The following is a 19,789-nucleotide window of genomic DNA, read 5'->3' on the forward strand; positions in this document are numbered from 1 at the left end:
TCAGTGGAAAGAAAAGAGGAAAGAAACAATCACACGAATATTCCTCCTGTATCAAACGAGGCGTCCTCAGCGAAGAAAACCGAAAATTTAAAATAAAACTATACAAAAAATAGTAGGTGTACTTAAAACAAAGAAGAATAAAAAGAAAACAATGAAAACGAACTTATAAAATTGGCACTCCCATATTATATATCATAGAAGTAGAATTTTGTGCTGTTGTTCTCTTTTATTATATTAATTTCAAAAAAAAATTTCAACAGAAAAGACGTTTTGTGAATAAACTGAAGCCTAAGACGAACAGAAATGGAGTCAAAGAGTAATTCAAGCGTAAACCAAATATATATTACTCAAAGCAAAAAAAATGTGCCCCAGAACGAAAAGAAATTAAAGTAATAATTAAGTGAAACTTAATTATTAAAAAATTAAAAATTAAGTGAAAATAATTAAGTGAACGAACAGAAATTACTACAAACAGGAGCAGGGCTAACGCTCTATATACCTTCTAGAGACCAGAACGCCATTTGTATTTTACTAAAAACTATTTTTATTTCGAGCTACATTTATATCAAACTACATTTTATATCATAGGCAGCGCCATGGCGCTGCCTAAGTAAAGAACGATGTTGGCACAATGTATTATTTATTATTATTTTTTTGGTTGGTCTTAGACCAGGGCATTTCGTATCGAAGGAGTTGCCATAGAAACTCCGAAAAAGGCTCATTCGATTGAACATTAGAATGGCTTGTGCCCTTTTTAATAGTCGAAAGTAATTGGAAGGCAACCAACACCCCTTCCACGCCCACCATTTCACCAAACACATCCAATCATAATTTTGAGATAGCAATTTTGTTCAATGTAGTTGAAAGTTCTGGAAATTATGTCTTTGAGGATGACAAACCACCCACATACCTAAGGGAAAGGTTTGTAAGTTATACCCTTGGGTCATATAAGGTTTTTATGGAAAGCGTTGTCATAGAAACTTCAAAAAGGGCTCATTCAATTGGATATTGAAAGGCTAGTGCCCTTTTTAATATTCGCAAGTGATTGGAGGACAACTAAACCCCCTCTCATGCCCACCATTTCCCCAAACCCATGCAATCAAAATTTTGAGATATCCATTTTGTTCAACGCAGTTGAAAGTTTTGGAAATTCGGTCTTTGAGGATGTTACTCCCCCCCCCCCACACTCCTCAGGACAAGGGTTGTAAGTTATGCCCTTGGGGCATGTAAGGTTTTTATAGCAAGCGTTGTCATAGAAACTTCAAAAAAGGCTCACTCGATTGGAAATGGAAAGGGTTAGTGCCCTTTTTAATAGTCGAAAGTGATTGGAGGGCAACTAACCACCCTCTCACGCCTAGCATTTCCCCGAAGACATCCAACCAAATTTTGAGATAGCCATTTTTTCAACATAGTTGAGAGTTAAAGAAATTAGGTCTTTAAGGATGACAACCCCCAAAAGTCCTCTGAGTAAGGATTGTAAGTTATGCCCTGGGGGCATATAAGGTTTTTACAAAAAGCAGTGTTGTAGAAACTTAAAAAAGGGTTCATTCGATTGGAAAATTGAGATAGCTAGTGCTCTTTGTAATAGTCAAAAGTGATTAAAGGGCAAAATGCTCCCCTTTCACGCCCACCATATCCGCAAACATATCTAACAAGATTTTGAAATATTCATTTTGTTCAACTCAGTTTAAAGTTCTGGAAGGTAGGTTTTTGAGGATGACAACCCCCCTCCACAACCCTCAGGGCAAGGCTTGTTAGTTATGCCCTGGGGGCATATAAGGTTTTTATAGAAAGCGTTGTCGTAGAAACTTCAAAAAGGGCTCATTCGATTACAAATTGAAAGGGCTAGTGCCCTTTTTAATAGTCAAAAGTGACTGGAGGGCAACTAACCTCCCCTCACACCCACTATTTTCCAGAACACATTCAATCAACATTTTGAGATACCCATTTGGTTCAACGTAGTTCAAAGGTCCAGAAATTATTTCATTGAAGATGATAAACACATCACAGGCCCCAGGGCAAAGGTTGTAAGTTATGCCCAGGGGGCATATAAGGTTTTTATAGAAAGTGTTGTCATAGAAACTTGAAAAAGGGCTCATTCAATTGGGAACTGAGAGGGCTAGTTCCCTTATTCATAGTCAAAAGTGATCGGAGGGCGAATGCCCCACCCCCTCCCATCATTTCCCCGAGCACTTCCAATCAACATTTTGATATAGCCATTTTGTTGAACGTAGTTGAAGGGTCCGAAAATCATTTTTTTGAGTATGAAAACCCCCCTCCCCCCAGCCCTCAGGGCTAAGGTTGTAAGTTATGCCCTGGGGGCATATAAGGTTTTTACAGAATGTGTTGTCGTAGAAACTGCAAAAAGGGCTCATTAAACTGGGAATTCAGATGGCTAGTGCTCTTATTAATAGTCGAAAGCGATCGGAGGGTGAATGCCCCCCCCACGCCCATCATTTGCTCCAAACACTTCCTATCAACATTTTGATATAGCCATTTTGTTGAACGTAGTTGAAGGGTCCAGAAATTATGTTTTTGAATATGACAACCCCCTCCCCACCACAGCCCTCAGCGCTAATATTGGAAATCATTCCCTGGGGGCATATGATGTTTTTTTATAGAAAGCTTTGTCGTAAAAACTTAAAAACGGGGTCATTGGATTGGAAATTGAGAGGACCATTGTCCTTTTTAGTAGTCGAAAGTAATCTAAGGGAGAATCATCCCCGCCCCATGCCCATCATTTCCCCAAACATTTCCAATAAACATTTTGATCTGGCCATTTTCTTCAACGTAGTTGAAAGATATGGAAATTATGTCTTTGATGATGACAACCCTCCCCCTATAGCCCTCGGGACAAGGATCCAAAGTTATGCCCTTGGGGCATATAAGGTTTTTATAGAAAGTTTTGTCGTAGAAGCTTCAAAAAGGACTCGTTGGATTGCAAATTGAGAGGACTAGTACCTTTTTATAAGTCAAAGGTGATAAGAGGGTAAATACACCCCCCATGCCCATCATTTCCCCAAACACTTACAATCAAAATTTTGAGATAGCTCTTTTGTTCATCGTATCAGAAAAGTCTGAAAATTATGTTTTTAAGGGTAAAAAATACCCAAAGCTCCCAGGGCAAGGGTTGCAAGTTATGCCCTGGGAACACATAAGGTTTTTATAGAAAGCTTGGTCATATAAACTTCGGAGGGGGCTCACTGGATTGGTATTGAGACGCTCTAGTGCTCTTTGTAAGACTCAAAGTGATCAGAGGCCAGCTACTCCCTCCCTCCCACACGACGTGTTGTCCCGAAATGCATCTAATAGAAATTTTGAGACAGCTATTCTATTCAAAATAGTCTAAATATCATATAACAAGGCTTTGGGGGTTGAAACAACCCCCAGAGATTAGGGGCAAGGGTTATAAGTTATGCCCAGGGGGTATTTAAGGTTTTTATGGAAGGAGTAGTTGTTTAACCTTAGAAGAGGCTCAGTCTTTTTCCCTGAAAAAGACTATGTCAGTATAAAAAGAACACAAATTAATTAAAAAGACCTTTTCCACAAAATAAGTTTTTCAAAAAAAAGTAAAGAACTCCATTAAACCAAAAATGAGCAAAAGTAAAGTACAAATTATATTCTGGCTTTTAGAAAGCATGGAGTTTAGAACCCTACTCATATTAATTTCTGCTCGTTTTGAGTTTGACCCTGCTATTTATTTTAATTTCTGTTTGTTTTGGGTTTCATTTATTTATTGATACTAATTTGTGGTATTTGTATGCTTGGTAGATTATTTGATTCTATTTTTGTTTATTTTTGTTTTAATTTTTTTGAAAAACCTATTTTGTGGAGAAAGTTTTTTTTTTTAATTAACAACATAAAAAAGGGGAAAAAATCCAGCATAATAACCAAGATTACTGAAAAGAACTAATGAAACGTAGATTGATGTTTAATATATATAATGTATATCGATATTTATTCCTGAAAGTCTCGACAATTTCAGATTTAGTAACAACAAAAAAGAGAAAAAGTTTAACATATATTCTATTTTCAGCAAAGCGCATATGATGTTCTAGTCTTCAGAAGAAATGGAGGGGGGGGGGGGTTCCCTACCCTCGTTTGTAGTAATTACAATTCATTTTAAGTTTGACTTCATTATTCATTGTAATTTCAGCTCATTTTGGGTTTCATATATTTATCCTAATGATTTATGTTCGTTTTACACTTGAATAATTATTTGACTTTATATTTGCTTGTCTTTGATTTAATGTAGCTATTTACTCTCTAAAGTTTCAACTTAATTCCCTTAGCTGTTCCAGAGATACCGCAGACACCCCTTTTGACAACCTTAGATACAAATAGTGTCTTACGATTTAGTTCAAACATCCCCAACAACATGCCCTGAAAGCTCCTATGTAAAACCTTTTGGTAATCTGAAATAGTGTCTTTTGATTTAAATTTCCACCAATTTCAGCCTTCCATGAAAATTTCAACATAATACCCTATTCCATTCCTGAGATGTTGAATATATGCCATTTTGAAAACCTGGATGCCCTTAATTTCTTTTGATTTAGTTCAATTGTTGTAGCAGTACTAGAAGTAGCAGTTGTAGTAGCAGTCGAAGCAGCAGAGTCAGTTAAAGTCCCAATGGTAGTAGCACTTGTAATTACAAGTAGTCACAGTAACAGTCGCAACTAGTCTTAGGCAATTAGTTACAGTGGCAGTCGTAAGTAGTCGCAGTCAGAATAATCCCACTCGCAGTCACAGTTGCATTCGAAAACAGGCACAGTTGCAAGTAATTGCAGTCTCACTTACAGTCGCAGTAGAAGTAGTAATAACAGTAGCAGTTGTAGCAGTAGCAGTAGTAACGGTGGTAGTAGAACTAGTAGCCGCCTACATAGTAGTCGTAGCAGTCGTAGTAGTAGTTGCACCTGTAGCAGTATTGACAGTAGTAGTAGCAGTAATGGAATTAGTAGTATTAGTAGTAAAAGTCGTGGTGCTCGTAGTCGTAGTGTGCACATAGTGTTTTTTGGTTATTTCAAAATTACCGAAGCCGATTCACTTGAATTGGATTAAATTAAACCGCACACCCTTAACATTTACAGAAAACCAAAACATTAGATATCTTTTCACACAAAACAATAGATAATCTTCATTTTAAATCAAATATCGCCAACAAGTTAAAAGAGATGTTGTAACTCCTCTCATGGATCGTGCCCTAAACATATGTAGTATTTACTAGTAATTTTAGAATCATAAATTTCCTAAACTCTGGTAAAGATAAAACCCTAGTTATTCACCCAAGAGGGGTTTATCAAATACCACGTGACTGCAATAATTATTATGTCAGTAGAGCCCACCAAAATTTATAAAAATATCAACAACATCATAAAGATAACATAAATAAGGCTTTAAATTCTAATAGTGCACACAATTCTTTTGATTCTGCTTTTAGCAGCCATGTTTTTGATAAACTCAACAATACAACACTTTTTGAGAATCCTCCCTCATTAGCAATGACTTAGGCATAAAACAAGCTGTCCATGAAGCAATAGAGATTAAACTCAGAATATGTAATAATATTTCTTTAAATAGGGATTCGGGGGAGTATTCACTTTACAATACTCCCTTTGTAATTCATTCATTTCTCTAATATTGCGGGTTATAAATAAACTTACATAATTATTAAAGCTTTCTACACAGATTTAATTAACCACCAGTGAACCTGTTACTAAAAGTCCTTTGAGGCTACCTACCAAAAAAGCAAGAATAGCAATGAAAGCATATTCTTATATTTTTCATTTCAATTCAATGAATTGCCTCTATTCATCTCATTTTATCTGTCAGTCCTCCTTCAAGTAATGATTCTGGCACTGTTTTAAATTTTAGTCTTAAAAGTCGTATTTCACTATATTACCGTATTTTATCTGTCAGTTCTGGTTGAAGTTCACTGAAGTAGATTGTGGGACTGTTTTAAATTGTTTAATTTTAGTCTTAAAAGTCGCATTTTCACTATATTACCGTATTTTATCTGTCAGTTCTGGTTGAAGTTCGCTGAAGTAGATTCTGAGACTGTTTTAAATTTTTAATTTCAGTTTTAAAAGTCGTATTTCACTATATTACCGTATTTTATCTGTCACTTCTGGTTGAAGTTCACTGAAGTAGATTCTGGGACTGTTTTAAATTTTTTAATTTTAGTCTTAAAAGTCGCATTTCACTATATTGCCGTATTTTATCTGTCAGTTCTGGTTGAAGTTCTCTGAAGTAGATTCTGAGACTGTTTTAAATTTTTTAATTTCAGTCCTAAAAGTCGTATTTCACTACATTACCGTATTTTATCTGTCAGTTCTGGTTGAAGTTCGCTGAAGTAGATTCTGGGACTGTTTTAAATTTTTTAATTTCAGTCTTAAAAGTCGTATTTCACTACATTACCGTATTTATCTGTCAGTTCTGGTTGAAGTTCGCTGAAGTAGATTCTGGGACTGTTTTAAATTTTTTAATTTTAGTCTTAAAGGTCGTATTTTACTGTAAATATTAATTTATATTTATATGTGTTTTGCGCTGTCTTAGAAAATTACCCGTTGTTTTACCTGTTGTTTGTGTTTATTTTACTTACCCGCAAAGTTGCCGAACCAAGAACATTAGGCGTGGGTGGCAGAGAGGTTTCTGACTCTACACTTCTTGGTGAGTCAACGTACCACCTAAAATAATAAACAAATAAGTTTGTTTACTGATTAATGAGTGATCATTTATTTTTATTTCATTTTCGCAAGTTAAAAACAATTTACATAATGGGTCATCTTTTAAACGAATATTTCCTACCAAATTTAGTTGAGGGTGGTCACAGACTTTCGCAGCACAAACGAAATTCGTGCTCAATATCGTCACAAGTGCAGTTAAACAGAATTTAAAACAGATTTACAACCTGAACCCCCAATTTTTCTTCGATAAGGTCAGATATATTACATAGCTTAAAAATTCGAGCTGTAGAACTATTAATAAAAGAATGATGATGCCTCTTATTTCGCTTAAATAATTTTTTTAAAATGGACATTGATTTTGCTGTCAAACAAGCTTTTTATTAATGCCAGGCAAGTTTACAGACATTAATTTCGAGGAGAGAGGGTGAGTACACTAAAGCAACAGAAACAAAGTGAAAAAACAAAAATGAGAAGACAATCAAAAGAATGTCGATATTTCTTGACGTTTCGGGCACGAAAGACTCACTGTAATTGAGCTCAATCGAAGAGACGAGAGGACTGGTGTTCCTTCCTCTTATATCATCTTTCTCAGTGTTTTCATACACTAATATTTTAAGAGATTTTCTTTTGAATTAATTTAAAAAATACTTTCCGAAAAAAAAAGTTTCACAGAAAAGTAAAGAGCCTTATTGACACGTAAAACGAGCTCAAATAAATTCACACAATAATCCAAAATTAAAACGAATAAAATTACTACGAATGAATAAATGAAACCAGAAATGAACAGAAATTAAAATAATTAATCAATGCAATCATAAAGATAACAGGTACTGCTATGGATGAACAAATAAAGCGTAAAGCGAACGGATATTGAAATGAATAATCATGTCAAACTTAAAACAAGCAAAAATTATCCCAAACAGGAGCAGGGCTACCCTCTACCTAAATCCTCTAAAGGGCAGAGCGTCATTCATCTTTCACTAAAAACGATCTGTATTTGAACAGTGCGCTTTTTCTTTCTACTAACATCATCGACAACACAACAGCAAAGTGAAATCACAAGGCTAATCAAGGCTATAAGAGCTACTGCAAAAAGAGTGGGACTTTCCCCCTTTCAAATCTCTAAAAGACTTGACTGACAATTGTACCTTACAGAGTACCAGACATATTTCAAAAATCACATATATTTTCGATAAAAATTAACATTTCAGGAAAGATACTTCCTAGAATCAATGTATAAGTCAATAAATTTAATTTTCTGAAGCAAAGCTTTGAATTATCGAATCAACGAATAATGTAACAATCTATTTAAAATATAGTTGAAAGGAATGCGTTTAAAGGGTAGGTAGTACGAAAAATTTTCTTTATATAAGGCAAATGAAAATAGACTAATTGTTTACACGTTGAAAAATCAGGAATTTTTTATTTTTCAATGTTACAATGATAAAACAGAAACTTTCGAAAACATATTTTGTTTTCAGTAAGGCGCAAATGACGCTCTGGCCTAGAGGGTTTAGTGGGGGTGTTAGGTTCTAATTTTACTTGTCTCAATTTTTCTTTTCGTTTTAAGTTTGACTTGGTTATCTATTTTAATTTCTCTTCGTTTTGGATTCATCTAGTCGAGATAGTAATTACGGTTCGGTTTGAGTTCGAATTTTTATTTGACTTATTTGTTAGGGTTCTATTTCTCTTTGAAAATTAATTTTTGAAAAACGTTTTTAAAATTCATTGAAAAGAAAACTCATAAATATGTTATGAAAATACTCTGAGATTTGGAAAACATTGAACAGGTTCTGTTCTTTTTTAAGCTTGACTTGATTATTCACCCTAATTTCTGTTCGTTTTGGGTGTCATCTATTCATCGATAGTAATTTTTTTTCGTTTTAAATGTGATTATTATATGCTTTTATTCCTGCTTGTTTTCGATTTGAACATGACTATTTACTCTTCTTGGAACATTTACTTTTTGAAAAACGCTCTTTTAAATTGATTTCTATTCAATTTTCAATTGACAAAGTTTTATTATTGGTTAATTGTAGAAAATTTCATAATATTTTTACGGTTTATCAGCTTAAAAACTCATACATTGGTTTGCAATTAAAACAACTTGAATTATATCCCATCCGGCCTTTGTGGCTGTATTGGGACTTCTTCTCTTCTCACTAGTCGTTGAATATGGCGACGGTATTCGGTTCTATCTGGTGCAAGACGCAGGAGTTGGGGGAGGTTCAGGCCATTGAAGTTGTCGTACCATCTCTCGCGGGATCGGCCACGAGGTCGTCTGCCGTGTACCCATCCTTCAAACGTTGCTTTAGAGAGCTGATTTGATGACATTCGTTGGATATGACCAAGCCAGCGGAGTTGCTGACTTCTAATTCGGTCCATGATAGTGTATGAGCAGAGGAGAAAAGATTCTGCATTTTCAGTTTGCTCTCCTTTTATGGTTAGCTGTATGACTCTGGGTGCAGAGTCTCTGGATACCCGCATGACTTTCGTTTTAGTTGTGTTGATAACCATCCCAAGGGCTTCGGTTGCTGACACTATCTCGTTTGTGTCTGTTTGGAGGATATGTTCATGAATATTCACGATGTCGTTGCGTACACTAATTTGTCGACAAGTTTCCCTCCAATGGATGCACCGTCTGTGTTTTTAGCAAGTGATAATGCTGCATTTAGAAATAGATTAAATAGATGAGGGGATATGAGGCAACCCTGAAGAACACCTGCTGACGTCTGGAACTCTTCTGTCAATCCCTCAGGCGTCTAAACCTGGCTACAGAAGCTCAAATACATATCTTTGGTCAAAATTACCATGTTTTTGGGGACTCCATAATGCAGAAGTATGTGCCAAAGCCCGTTGAGCCATATTAAATTGAAGACCTGTTTAAAGTCAATAAAAAGTAAAAGCAGTGCTTTCGCAATTTCTATATTTTTCTCCATCAGTTGCAGGGTGGAAAATATATGATCTATAGTAGATCGATCTCTTCGGAAGCCGGCCTGATATTCTTCTAAAGTGAGGCCTGTCAGGGATTTTAGTCGGTCAAGTAGGATTTTCGTGAGGATCTTTGCCGGTTGGCTCGTCATCCTATTTGGTCAGTAGTTATTACAGTCGCCTTTTCACCATTTTTGTAAAGGGGGACAATCATGGCTTTCGCCCAAGATCTGGGTAAGTGGCCTGTTTCCCAGTTGCCTACTGTGACTTTATGATAGATGTCTACCAGTTCTTCTGGGCTCAACTTAAATAGCTCTTACTTTACGCCATATGGACCAGGAGCTTTATTTGTTTTCAGGGATTGTATAGCTGCAACTACCTCTTCTCGTAATGGTGGTGGACTTGGATCTACTGGGTACTCCGGTAGTGGAAAAGACAGTAGTATAGATGGGTCAGGGGTTATTGTGGGGTTCAGTTTCTGGCAAAAGTATTCCTTCCAGCGTTCCCGCCCCTCCTCAGATTCTGTGATAAGTGGTCCATGTTTATCTAACAGGGTTGTTGCTGCCACGGGTTTCTTTTTAGACAACTCCCGTAATTTTTTGTACATGTAGTGGCTGTCATTTTTTTAAGGCGTCTTTGCAATCATGGCACTTGTCGTTGACGTATTGGCCCAGAGCCTGCCGTATTTTTTTCTCTACTATACGTTTTAACCTCTTGTATTCATCATGGCTTTGTCGGTCTTGTTTGTTGGCGTGAATACGTTTTTCAGCACAGATCTCGATGATTTCGAGTGTGATCCATGGTTTATCAGAGCGGAACTGTACTCCTAAGATTTCATTAGCCGTTTCTCTGCAGGGTTGCCACCAGAGCAAAAAATTTCGTAACGTCCAACTTTAAAAAACGTAACTTTTTCGTAACTTTTGATAGGAAAGTCTCTTTTCAGGGCAGGGTGCCTTAATTTCACCATCAAGAGCGGTACTTAAAGGGGGGATGGGACATTCGTTGCCTGCATAATTTAAAAAATATATTTTTACGTAATCTCATTAGAAATCTTCCCTCCAACTTTTAAAAGGTGCCTAAAAAGTATACAATAATAACAATTCATGCTTCTTTACCTTCAGGACATTCCTACTTATTCAACTGAAATGTCTGCTTCCAGTTTACATGCAAAACAAAAAGACCCCCCCCCCCCTGATGCGTGTATATAACCACAGACTACTATTCTTCATATCTTGTTGTTGTTGTTTTTTATTACCATTATTGGTGTTTTAAACCAAAAGTTGATGAGTAATACGTACAAAATAAAAGGCAAATCAATAAACACAGGACACTTTAGAGTTTTGATGAAAAGAAGAAAATCAACTAGATTTTTTTTATTATTAAATTTCAATAAAAACGATCTTAATAAATCCAGCTTCTTAAAAACACCCAAAAAATCATTTTAATCGCCCCCTTCCCGTCTAATATTTTAGATTGGCTCAGTCTTAGTCTCACCTCCTCTAGCTTCAAATTTTATCGTTCGAACATGAAGATTTAAGCAATTCCGAGTGACAGAGTTTTTTTTATGTTATCGAACAAAAAATATTTTAATCGTTTTCTTCAGTTCCTATACGAAACAACGGTTATTTTGCATAATATACATTTTTCTGTTTGTAGTTCTGTAATTTGAATCGTAACTCCCAACCAAAAGAAAGTCAGAAATAAAAGAAGAGTTCACACAATTCCATCCTAATAATTTTATCCAAAAGCTGTTTTTATGGGCCTCACAAGTTCAGGTACGAAAATAGAACTCTTAGGAGAGGAGGTCAAAAATTAAAAAAAAAAAAACTCATTTTAAGAATGAACTAAATAGTACAGAATTATTTTTTTTTTCTCAATAACATATTAATATAATCGAACATGAGGGGCACAAAAAGCATTGGATTTTACATAACATAAACACCAAATTTATCTAGGTTTTAAATTCATAAATGGAAAAAGTCGATGAGTTGAGGAAAACAAATAAAAAAGATCAAATTGTACAAAAACTAATCGATTTTTGGCCCCGAATTTTCACTTATATTTAATATGGTGAATATTCTAATTTTTAAATTTAAAAAAAATATAATGTCTCATCGAAGATTACGACCTAATTTAACACAGCCTCAGGATGTGGTCTTACCGTTGTGCTATACTGATAAAAGTGGGAAATAACTGAACATTCGAAAGTGGTTGAAAAAAGTTCACAAATTGAAAAAAAATTGTGTGACAAAGAAATAAAAGGAAGATGGAACAAAAAGATCAGTGAGTTAATAAAAATGAACTGGAAATGATTTAGTTAAGAAAATTAAGGGGGATAATAAAAACATATAATTTAATAAAGAAATGCCGAGAAATTTACGTTTTCAGGGGATGGGGCCCCAGTCCAGCCTGCGTGGTCCCTATGAATAAGTTTTTAAGTAAACTTTAAGCCCTATATAGATACAAGACTGTTATCCTTTTCATAAAAATGGGCATTAGTCTAGTTGTCGTTGTCTAAAGCCAAATATTTAGTAATGGTACGTTTCTGAAGAAATCATGCTAAACACACAAGCAGTACCATTAAATAATGTATTTTGTATACTCTATAGATATCATGGTCCTTTTTCTTACAATACACCCACCCCCCTGATGGTCCGGGATATAGCCCTAGGATTACATTAAAAAAAATCGACCAATAAAATCCTTACTTTACAATATGAAAGAACACGAATGAATGTAACAAGAAAGAATGTCATCACAAGATTCGCCACAACGATGAAATGTATTTATACAGTTATATATAGGACCGCAGATGGGGAGGGGGGTATAATGTCAAAAAAGTGACCAAGATAATTGGAAAAGTTTATTATAAAATCCAAAATTCCGGCTCAACTAACCCACCCCCCTCCTCAATGCTTAGATATAACCCAAAAATGGCTCATTTTTACAGTTTCATATATTTTGTCAATATCAGCTGTTCATAATCCCATATGAAAAAGAACAAGTTTTGTATACAACCTGATATTATGTCAAACCAACCAGAGGGGGGAGGGGGGAGGTTGTTACGGAAAGAATAATATATATATATATATATATATATATATATATATATATATAATATATATATATATATATATATATATATATATATATATATATATATATATATATATATATATATATATATATATATATATATATATATCATCGGTACTAGTCAATTAGCTGATACACACGCAAGACAGATGCTAAAAGAAAATAGTCAAACGGGTATCGGTCAGTAGAGAATTGGATCACAAAGTGTGATTTGTCATTGCGTTTACAATATTTAAACTATTGTTTTTTGGGGTTTAGGGGGGGGGAGTACCTAGATTAGGTTACGTATTTAATATATACTATGCTTCACCCACCACCACCCCCCTAATGTGCAAATATATAGCCCAAATTTGGTTCCAAATTTTTATATTTTCATCATATTTTGTTTTATTTCATTAGCATTAACTAATTAAACTAGCTCCTTCTCCATATAATTTTAGTATGACTCTTAACGGAGCAAGATTCAAAGTCAACTGATGAAATTGAAAGTTGGTGAGGTGACTAACTGACTATTGTCACTTGTCACTAAACAAATGATAATCGTATGCTTATGAGATAAAATGTTATCTATACCTACTATGCGAACAAGCGGATCGGGTATTTTCTCATCCTAATAACTGAGTGATTGTTTGATAAGATTAAATAACCGCGATGTGAAAAAATGTCGATACTCATGTCAGTGTAATTAAAATGGGAACAGCGGATTTTTTCACGGGGGGAAAAAATTACTTAGAAAATGTGAAAATTCCTCATTATTCAAAAGCGTAACATAAATTCAAAAACGTAACTAAAATGTAACGTTTTTAGGACCGTAACATAAAACGTACCGTTTTATTTGAAACTTACCAAAAACGGTACGAACGTAACCTTGGTGGCAACCCTGTTTCTCTGATGATTGAGGTGCTTTCATCAACCAGACCGGCAACTACCTCAGTGGTTGGGACTCCCGTGAGTTGGATGCTTGACGGCTCATTCGAGAGAGCGGTTTTATATTTGTTTCTTGTTTCGATGGTTTTTTAGGAGATCGAAACGGTATTTTGGGTAGCTTTTCTTGGGTGGTTGGGGCTTTCAGAGGCACAAACGAAGTTCTGACATGACTAGAACATGGTCTGAGCCAAAATCACCACCGGCCAAAGATACTGTATTCAGCACTGACGACTTCCAGCGCTTGCGGACCAGTATGAGGTCAATCATATTTGAGGTTCGGCCGTCTGGAGATCTTCATGTTACCATTCTGCATTCTCTATGTCGAAACATTGTGTTGGTAATGAAAAGCTCGTTATCACGACGGAAATCTATGAGAATTTCCCCCCTAAGGTTTTGTCGCCCATGTCCGAACTTGCCCATTACGTCTTCGAAACCTGCATTCGATTGTCCGACAATAGCGTTAAAGTCCCCAATGACGAAAAGAACATCCTTCTTGGGCATCCGTCATGTGAGAATATTTACAAATAGGTCCACAAGACTTATTGAATAAACTGGTACATTTTCTACAGGGATCTTTACACTATCAATACTACTTCACTTCGTAATTGTCAAGAAAGTAGTCGTGGAGAATTATAGCCTAAATTTTCAGTTTATTCACATAAATTGAAAACCTGCATAATTGCCAGCGTTCTATAGAGCTGAAGCCATCCGTCATACATGCCCTATATGTAAACAAAAAAAAATCCAATTTTTTGCACTAAGAATTGATACAACCGAATTTACATCGACATTTTTTTTTCTCAATAGGGCCTCATTGGTCCAGTTTACTTAACCTGAAAGCTTCATATTGACCGGATTTGAGTATGCAATCAATTATTTTCACTAGTTTTCGTCTTCAATGAGGTCCCTTTGTCTGTCATTGGACCCTGTAAGTTTAAGCTAAACGCAGAAAACAAAATTAATTGACCCAGTTCCAGGTGTCACATGCCAATACAATCAAACTTGAAAATACTTTGTTTTCATTCAGGTCTACCAGACCCTGTAAATGGCAAGCCTTCAGAGAGGATACACAATTTACAACCCGTTTTGAGCGTCACTAACACATGAAGACCCAATTTCTTTTAATGAATTATCTTTACTTTCCTTAAATAAAATTCTTAAGTACTTGATATTACCTTATTTTTTTTTTCTATTTATTTTTAACTAGTTAACACTCAAGACTGGGAATAAGGGACATATTCAGTTGCGATCGAACATTTAACAAAATTCAGTTGCAAATTATTAATAAATTCAAACTACCACCGCTTCAGCTTATGTTATGTTTGCACCAATGGAGAATTTTATAGCCTTCACTTAAGCAAGCTTACTTTTTACTTAAGCAAGAAACAAAGAAAAATATAGCGCCTGTTTTCTGACGGAACGAACCGGTTTTCCTGGCCCTGTCTACATGTGATTTTAGAGCAGACAGGGAAATACTGCTCTGCAGTTTCCCAAATAAGCGCTCAGAAAAATAAGAAGTTTGTTGACCTTCTTTGGACCCCACCTGGCCGAACAAGTTATTTTTTACATTAGATTCCCCTTGGCCCAGGGAGTTTGGGCTGATTTCCAGACCTTTCCAGGCTTTACCTTCGATCTCCATGCCCTATAACACCATCTCTTCTCTCAAGATAAATATGCAGTCCCCTAACCCCAATAGCAATCTTGAAGGTTTCAAGCCAATAAGAAAAAAAAAGATTTCCACTTTTATCTTAGCCCTTTTCTCAGAACGAGAGAACTACGCCCTAATACCAATTTTTCTTGTGCAGCAGGGACCACTTTGCCGAAGAACATAAAGCTTTGAAGTTCAATTTTTTCAGGAAAAAAGAGTTCGTTAGTGTTTTTTTGGACTCAACTTTCAGTCAAACCAAGATTTTTTGCATTTTATAAATTAAGATCTTCTTAGATCAAGGAATTTCAAATATGAATCTCAAGCCATTCATAAAAGCTGAACAAATTTTAGAGTGCTCTTGTCCCGAATCAAAATTTTTTTGTATATTAGGGTCCCTTTTGCCCAACCCCCTACAGATGTAAGGTTCAAGCCATTCGGAAAAGAAAGGTCCTCAGTTCTTTTTTAGAGGAGACAATGTAATGCTTTCTGTATTTTCTTTTATACTAAGGTCCTCTTGGCCCAAAGACACAAGGATGTAGTTTTGAGCAGATCAGAAAAACAAGTTTCGAGTCCTATTTTTGGGGGACGATGCCCCTAAACTATTTTCTTGTATTAGGCTCCACTTGGCCCGGGGACTTGGACCAGCAATATTCAAACCGGTCAGAGACAACAAGGTTTTTTTAGCCCCTATTGGGGCCACCTAACAACCTCCCGTCCTCTAAAATTTGTGGTCCCCTTAGCCCAGGTAAAGTTCCCTAAGATTTGTAGGTCAAATGGAAAAATTTGACGCTCTCTTTGGGGCTACAGTTTTGAGGAGGCCCACGCCTCTAAACTAAGTTTCTAGCCAATCATAAAAAAAGTTTTGCCTTTTTCAAGCCCCAAGAACGATCCTTGAAAGGTCTGAGCCAATCGGACAGTGGAAACCAAACATGTCCCTTTGTTCTCTATAAAAAAAAACTATCTGAACACTGTTGGCAATTTGAGTTATTTACAGCCCTTGTCCCAGGTTGGGTCAACGGCCCATCTCTTCATATGTGTGCAGGTATGTTTTACGCGTCCTTGGAAATTGACCAAATGTCAATTCAAATTGACTATTAGAATAATTTTTATTTTCCAACGAAAGAAGAAGGAAAGATACTTCTGCAAATGTCTCAAAATTACATCATGGCTTTAGATGGAAGTTGCATTTGGATTCCTCAACAAACAAACAAAGATAATAAAAAAGGAATAAAATGCACGAAGAAATGATTTAAAAAAACAGATTCGGAACATATGTGTTGCTATAATTCAGATTTATTCGAGGAGACAAATAAGGTCTTACTTTTTATTTTCATATTTCATAATGAGATGGCGCTCCATATTCTGAGTTTTATTACCTTCTTCTAGAGAATCTGTTTGATTAGATTTGCCCATCCAAACACGCTGGCAAAACTGAAAAGAAGTATAATACTAATACATAATTATAAATTATACACCTATAATATTTACATCATTATATAGGTCATTAATAATAAATGTGTTGAGAGAGAAGTTGAGAAAGTCCTATGGACGTTTTTCTAGAGTTAAAGGTCAATTTGACAAAAAAAACGCTTGGTCAGCTTTATAACTCGCTTTTTGCTCCCCATTTTTGTTTTTATGGTGCCATTATGGAAATTGTTTACCACGTCTGAACGTCATCAAATTCGGTCTGTCTTTTTCAAATTTTGTAAGTATTTCTTCGTGTTCTTATTTGGTCTCATAAAAGTTATATCTCCAAACGTTACAGTGTTTTTTTTGTGATATGTGGTAAGATGGATGTATTAGAAGGGAGATTCAGACAGCGATCTGAGTCAGTCGTAGATTTTCCGTTGGGATGTATTAATCGTTTTGTGAGTCATTGTTAGCGTATTCTTTTTTCTAGTGTTTCTGATGATAAGTGTTTATATTTTGTTTATATAGTGCTTATAAGTGTTTACAAATTTATTTTTCCATACTCCTCTAAGTGCATTTTTTGTATGTATAGAGGGCCCAAATAAATTATTATTATTATTATTATTATAATAGTTTAGAAGAAAAAAATTATCAGAAAAAAAATTTCACGAGCAAACCCCACAAGATACTTTTTAAAACAACCTCAACTCTAAGACCGAAACTCATTAGAGACAGAAACTTTGGCACTTTAACATGAATTAGAAGGAATTAGTTATTAACGTCTCTGGTAGTGCACTTTCGCCTGCCAGAATTTCAAACTTTAAGTCAAGTTAATTTAATTAATTAGTATCTGGATTACATTATGGTTCGGGATAGGTTTGTCTAGTATAGGTTTAGGTTCACATTAGAGCTGTAGCGTCTTCTTTTTTCAAACATGATACACATTTGAATCGTCCCTGGCAATATACGTCACAACCTTAGTTTAGTTGCTAGTGGTCGGACAAAAAAAAACAGGTTTTTCCATAGGCTTCTCGTAATGTGTACATCGGAATCGCGCGTGCACGAAGGCAAAGTATGAATTTTGTGTGGTTTTAAGTGTGTTTCACTTTGTGTACAATAGCCTTTGTCGATACTGTATTATATTCTCTCTACTGTGGTTTAGGCCAGGTTGACCTATAGCGCAAACTTGGAAAAAAATAGTTCTTTTATTTCATTGATATAAAGCAAAACTAAAAAAAGGGGTAAAAATTTAGAATTGGTACTCCTGATAAGGAGACATGTTAAGAAAACAATTCTTACTTTAAAATATGTATAATGATCCTAGTTAACATATTATCTAACGGGAGAACCTTTATCGTCAAGTCTTTCCTCTTTTTTCCTTCTTTTTCAACTTAAAAAAAAAAAAATTACAATTTTCTCCATCCTAGAAACGCAATGCGTAAATCTTTTGAAATTGCCGCTATAAATTGTTCAATAATTGTTTTTATAGATAGCGTTCATCTCGGCCGTTGTTAGTTAATGACAAAGCACGTGTTTAAAGAAAAAGCAGTGAGGAAAATACAAAAAATTGCTATAAATATACATATATTTATATACCCCCACCCCCCTAATGTGCAAATATATAAAATAAATTGCATTCTGAACCTAAATATAACCAAATGAAATGTACCCCAACCCCTAAATATATCCAAATCAGGGTATATATTTGCACATCAGGGAGGTGGGGGCAAAATTTATTTGTGATGTAAGAGAAGGTTATATTTAGAATCAGAATGCAATTTTGGTTGTATATTTGCACATTGGGGGGGGGGGGTTATATACTCTGTATGTATATGTATATTTATAGCAATATTTTGTATTTTCGCCATTGCTTTTTCTTTAAACACTTGCTATGTCATTAACTAACAACGGCCGGGATGACCGCTATCTATAAAAACAATTATTGAACAATTTATAGCGGCAATTTCAAAAGATTTACGCACTGCGTTTATACATATTTTAAAGTAAGAATTATTTTCTTAACATGTCTCTTTATCAGGAGGACCAATTCTAAATTTATACCAAAAAAGGTAACTACAGCTAATGCAAATACAAATACAAAATGCGAAAAAAATAGAAAAGAGTAAATGCAACTAATATAATTTTTTCGGTTCTTACAATCTAGTTTATGCTAGATGGTGTTGGTTGTTTCTTCTCCAGGACGAAGTTTTGTTTCATCTATTATAGGCTTCTTAAACTATTATCACAGTGTCTTAAAGAAGTCAGCTGCAACTGCGGTTTCTCTACAATGATTACTGGGAAAGCGCTACTAGGTGAAGCTGGACCTTCTTTAAATTTTGGAAGTGCTCCTACTGGGCCCTTATTGTTAGAGGATATTCATCTTGAATGAATGCTGATAATATTAACAGAATAAACAAGTTATACTCACAATAAATAGTGAATTAGAACTGATCTTTTGATTGTAGTAATTGCATTAATCTATCTTTGTACTTTTCTATGTTTACATAATAGTATCATACCTTTACATAATTTGGTAATCTTATTTTACTTACGTTTCAAAGCGTTTAAGCTCTTAATTTTTTATTTATCTTCTCTTTTAACACTTTTTTCCACTCAGGTACTTGTTTTTGTTTTTAGATAGATTTATAACATTTTAGGTGGCATATCCTTCATTTGAAATATGAGAAGCCTCAGGCCTTGGGTATATTTTGAATTCTGGAATCATCCAGACTACTTAGAGGCATAACATATCTCGTTACCGCACTCGTGGCTCTGGTGAGAAAGGCTTCATGCGTATGGTGTTAAACACTTTTTTTTATCAAATTTCCTGTTTTAAATGGATTACCGTACTCATAAGATATAAAGAAATAAAAATACATATTATAAATATAAATAAATACACAAAAATACACAGACAAATAGATAATAAATATAATAAATTATAATAAATTTTAATTTATTAGATAAATTATATTAATCATAAATAGGCTTAAATATATATAAGAAAATACAAGGCCAACACTTTTTTTAGATTTTTTTTTATTCAACATATGCCATTTACACACTCAAAATGAGCTGTTTCGTCTTTCCCAAA

At 34.9% G+C, this 19,789-nt stretch overlaps 1 protein-coding gene across 1 annotated transcript in view; it reads right to left on the reverse strand.

Moving 5' to 3' along the window:
* The window catches only part of drongo (Arf GTPase activating protein drongo), an 86,872-nt gene that overhangs the window by 28,519 nt on the left and 38,564 nt on the right, over positions 1 to 19,789 (reverse strand). The window contains exons 4-5 of the mRNA XM_089090612.1: positions 16,607 to 16,716; positions 6,599 to 6,683 (exon numbers count right to left, since the gene is read on the reverse strand). Coding sequence (XP_088946738.1) covers positions 6,599 to 6,683; positions 16,607 to 16,716 — 195 coding nt within the window. The remainder of the gene's footprint in view (positions 1 to 6,598; positions 6,684 to 16,606; positions 16,717 to 19,789) is intronic.

The sequence above is a fragment of the Artemia sp. Qi Xiang Cuo genome, chromosome 6 (genome assembly GCF_049724085.1).
Source record: "Artemia sp. Qi Xiang Cuo chromosome 6, ASM4972408v1, whole genome shotgun sequence".
Classification (NCBI taxonomy): Eukaryota; Metazoa; Arthropoda; class Branchiopoda; order Anostraca; family Artemiidae; genus Artemia; species Artemia sp. Qi Xiang Cuo.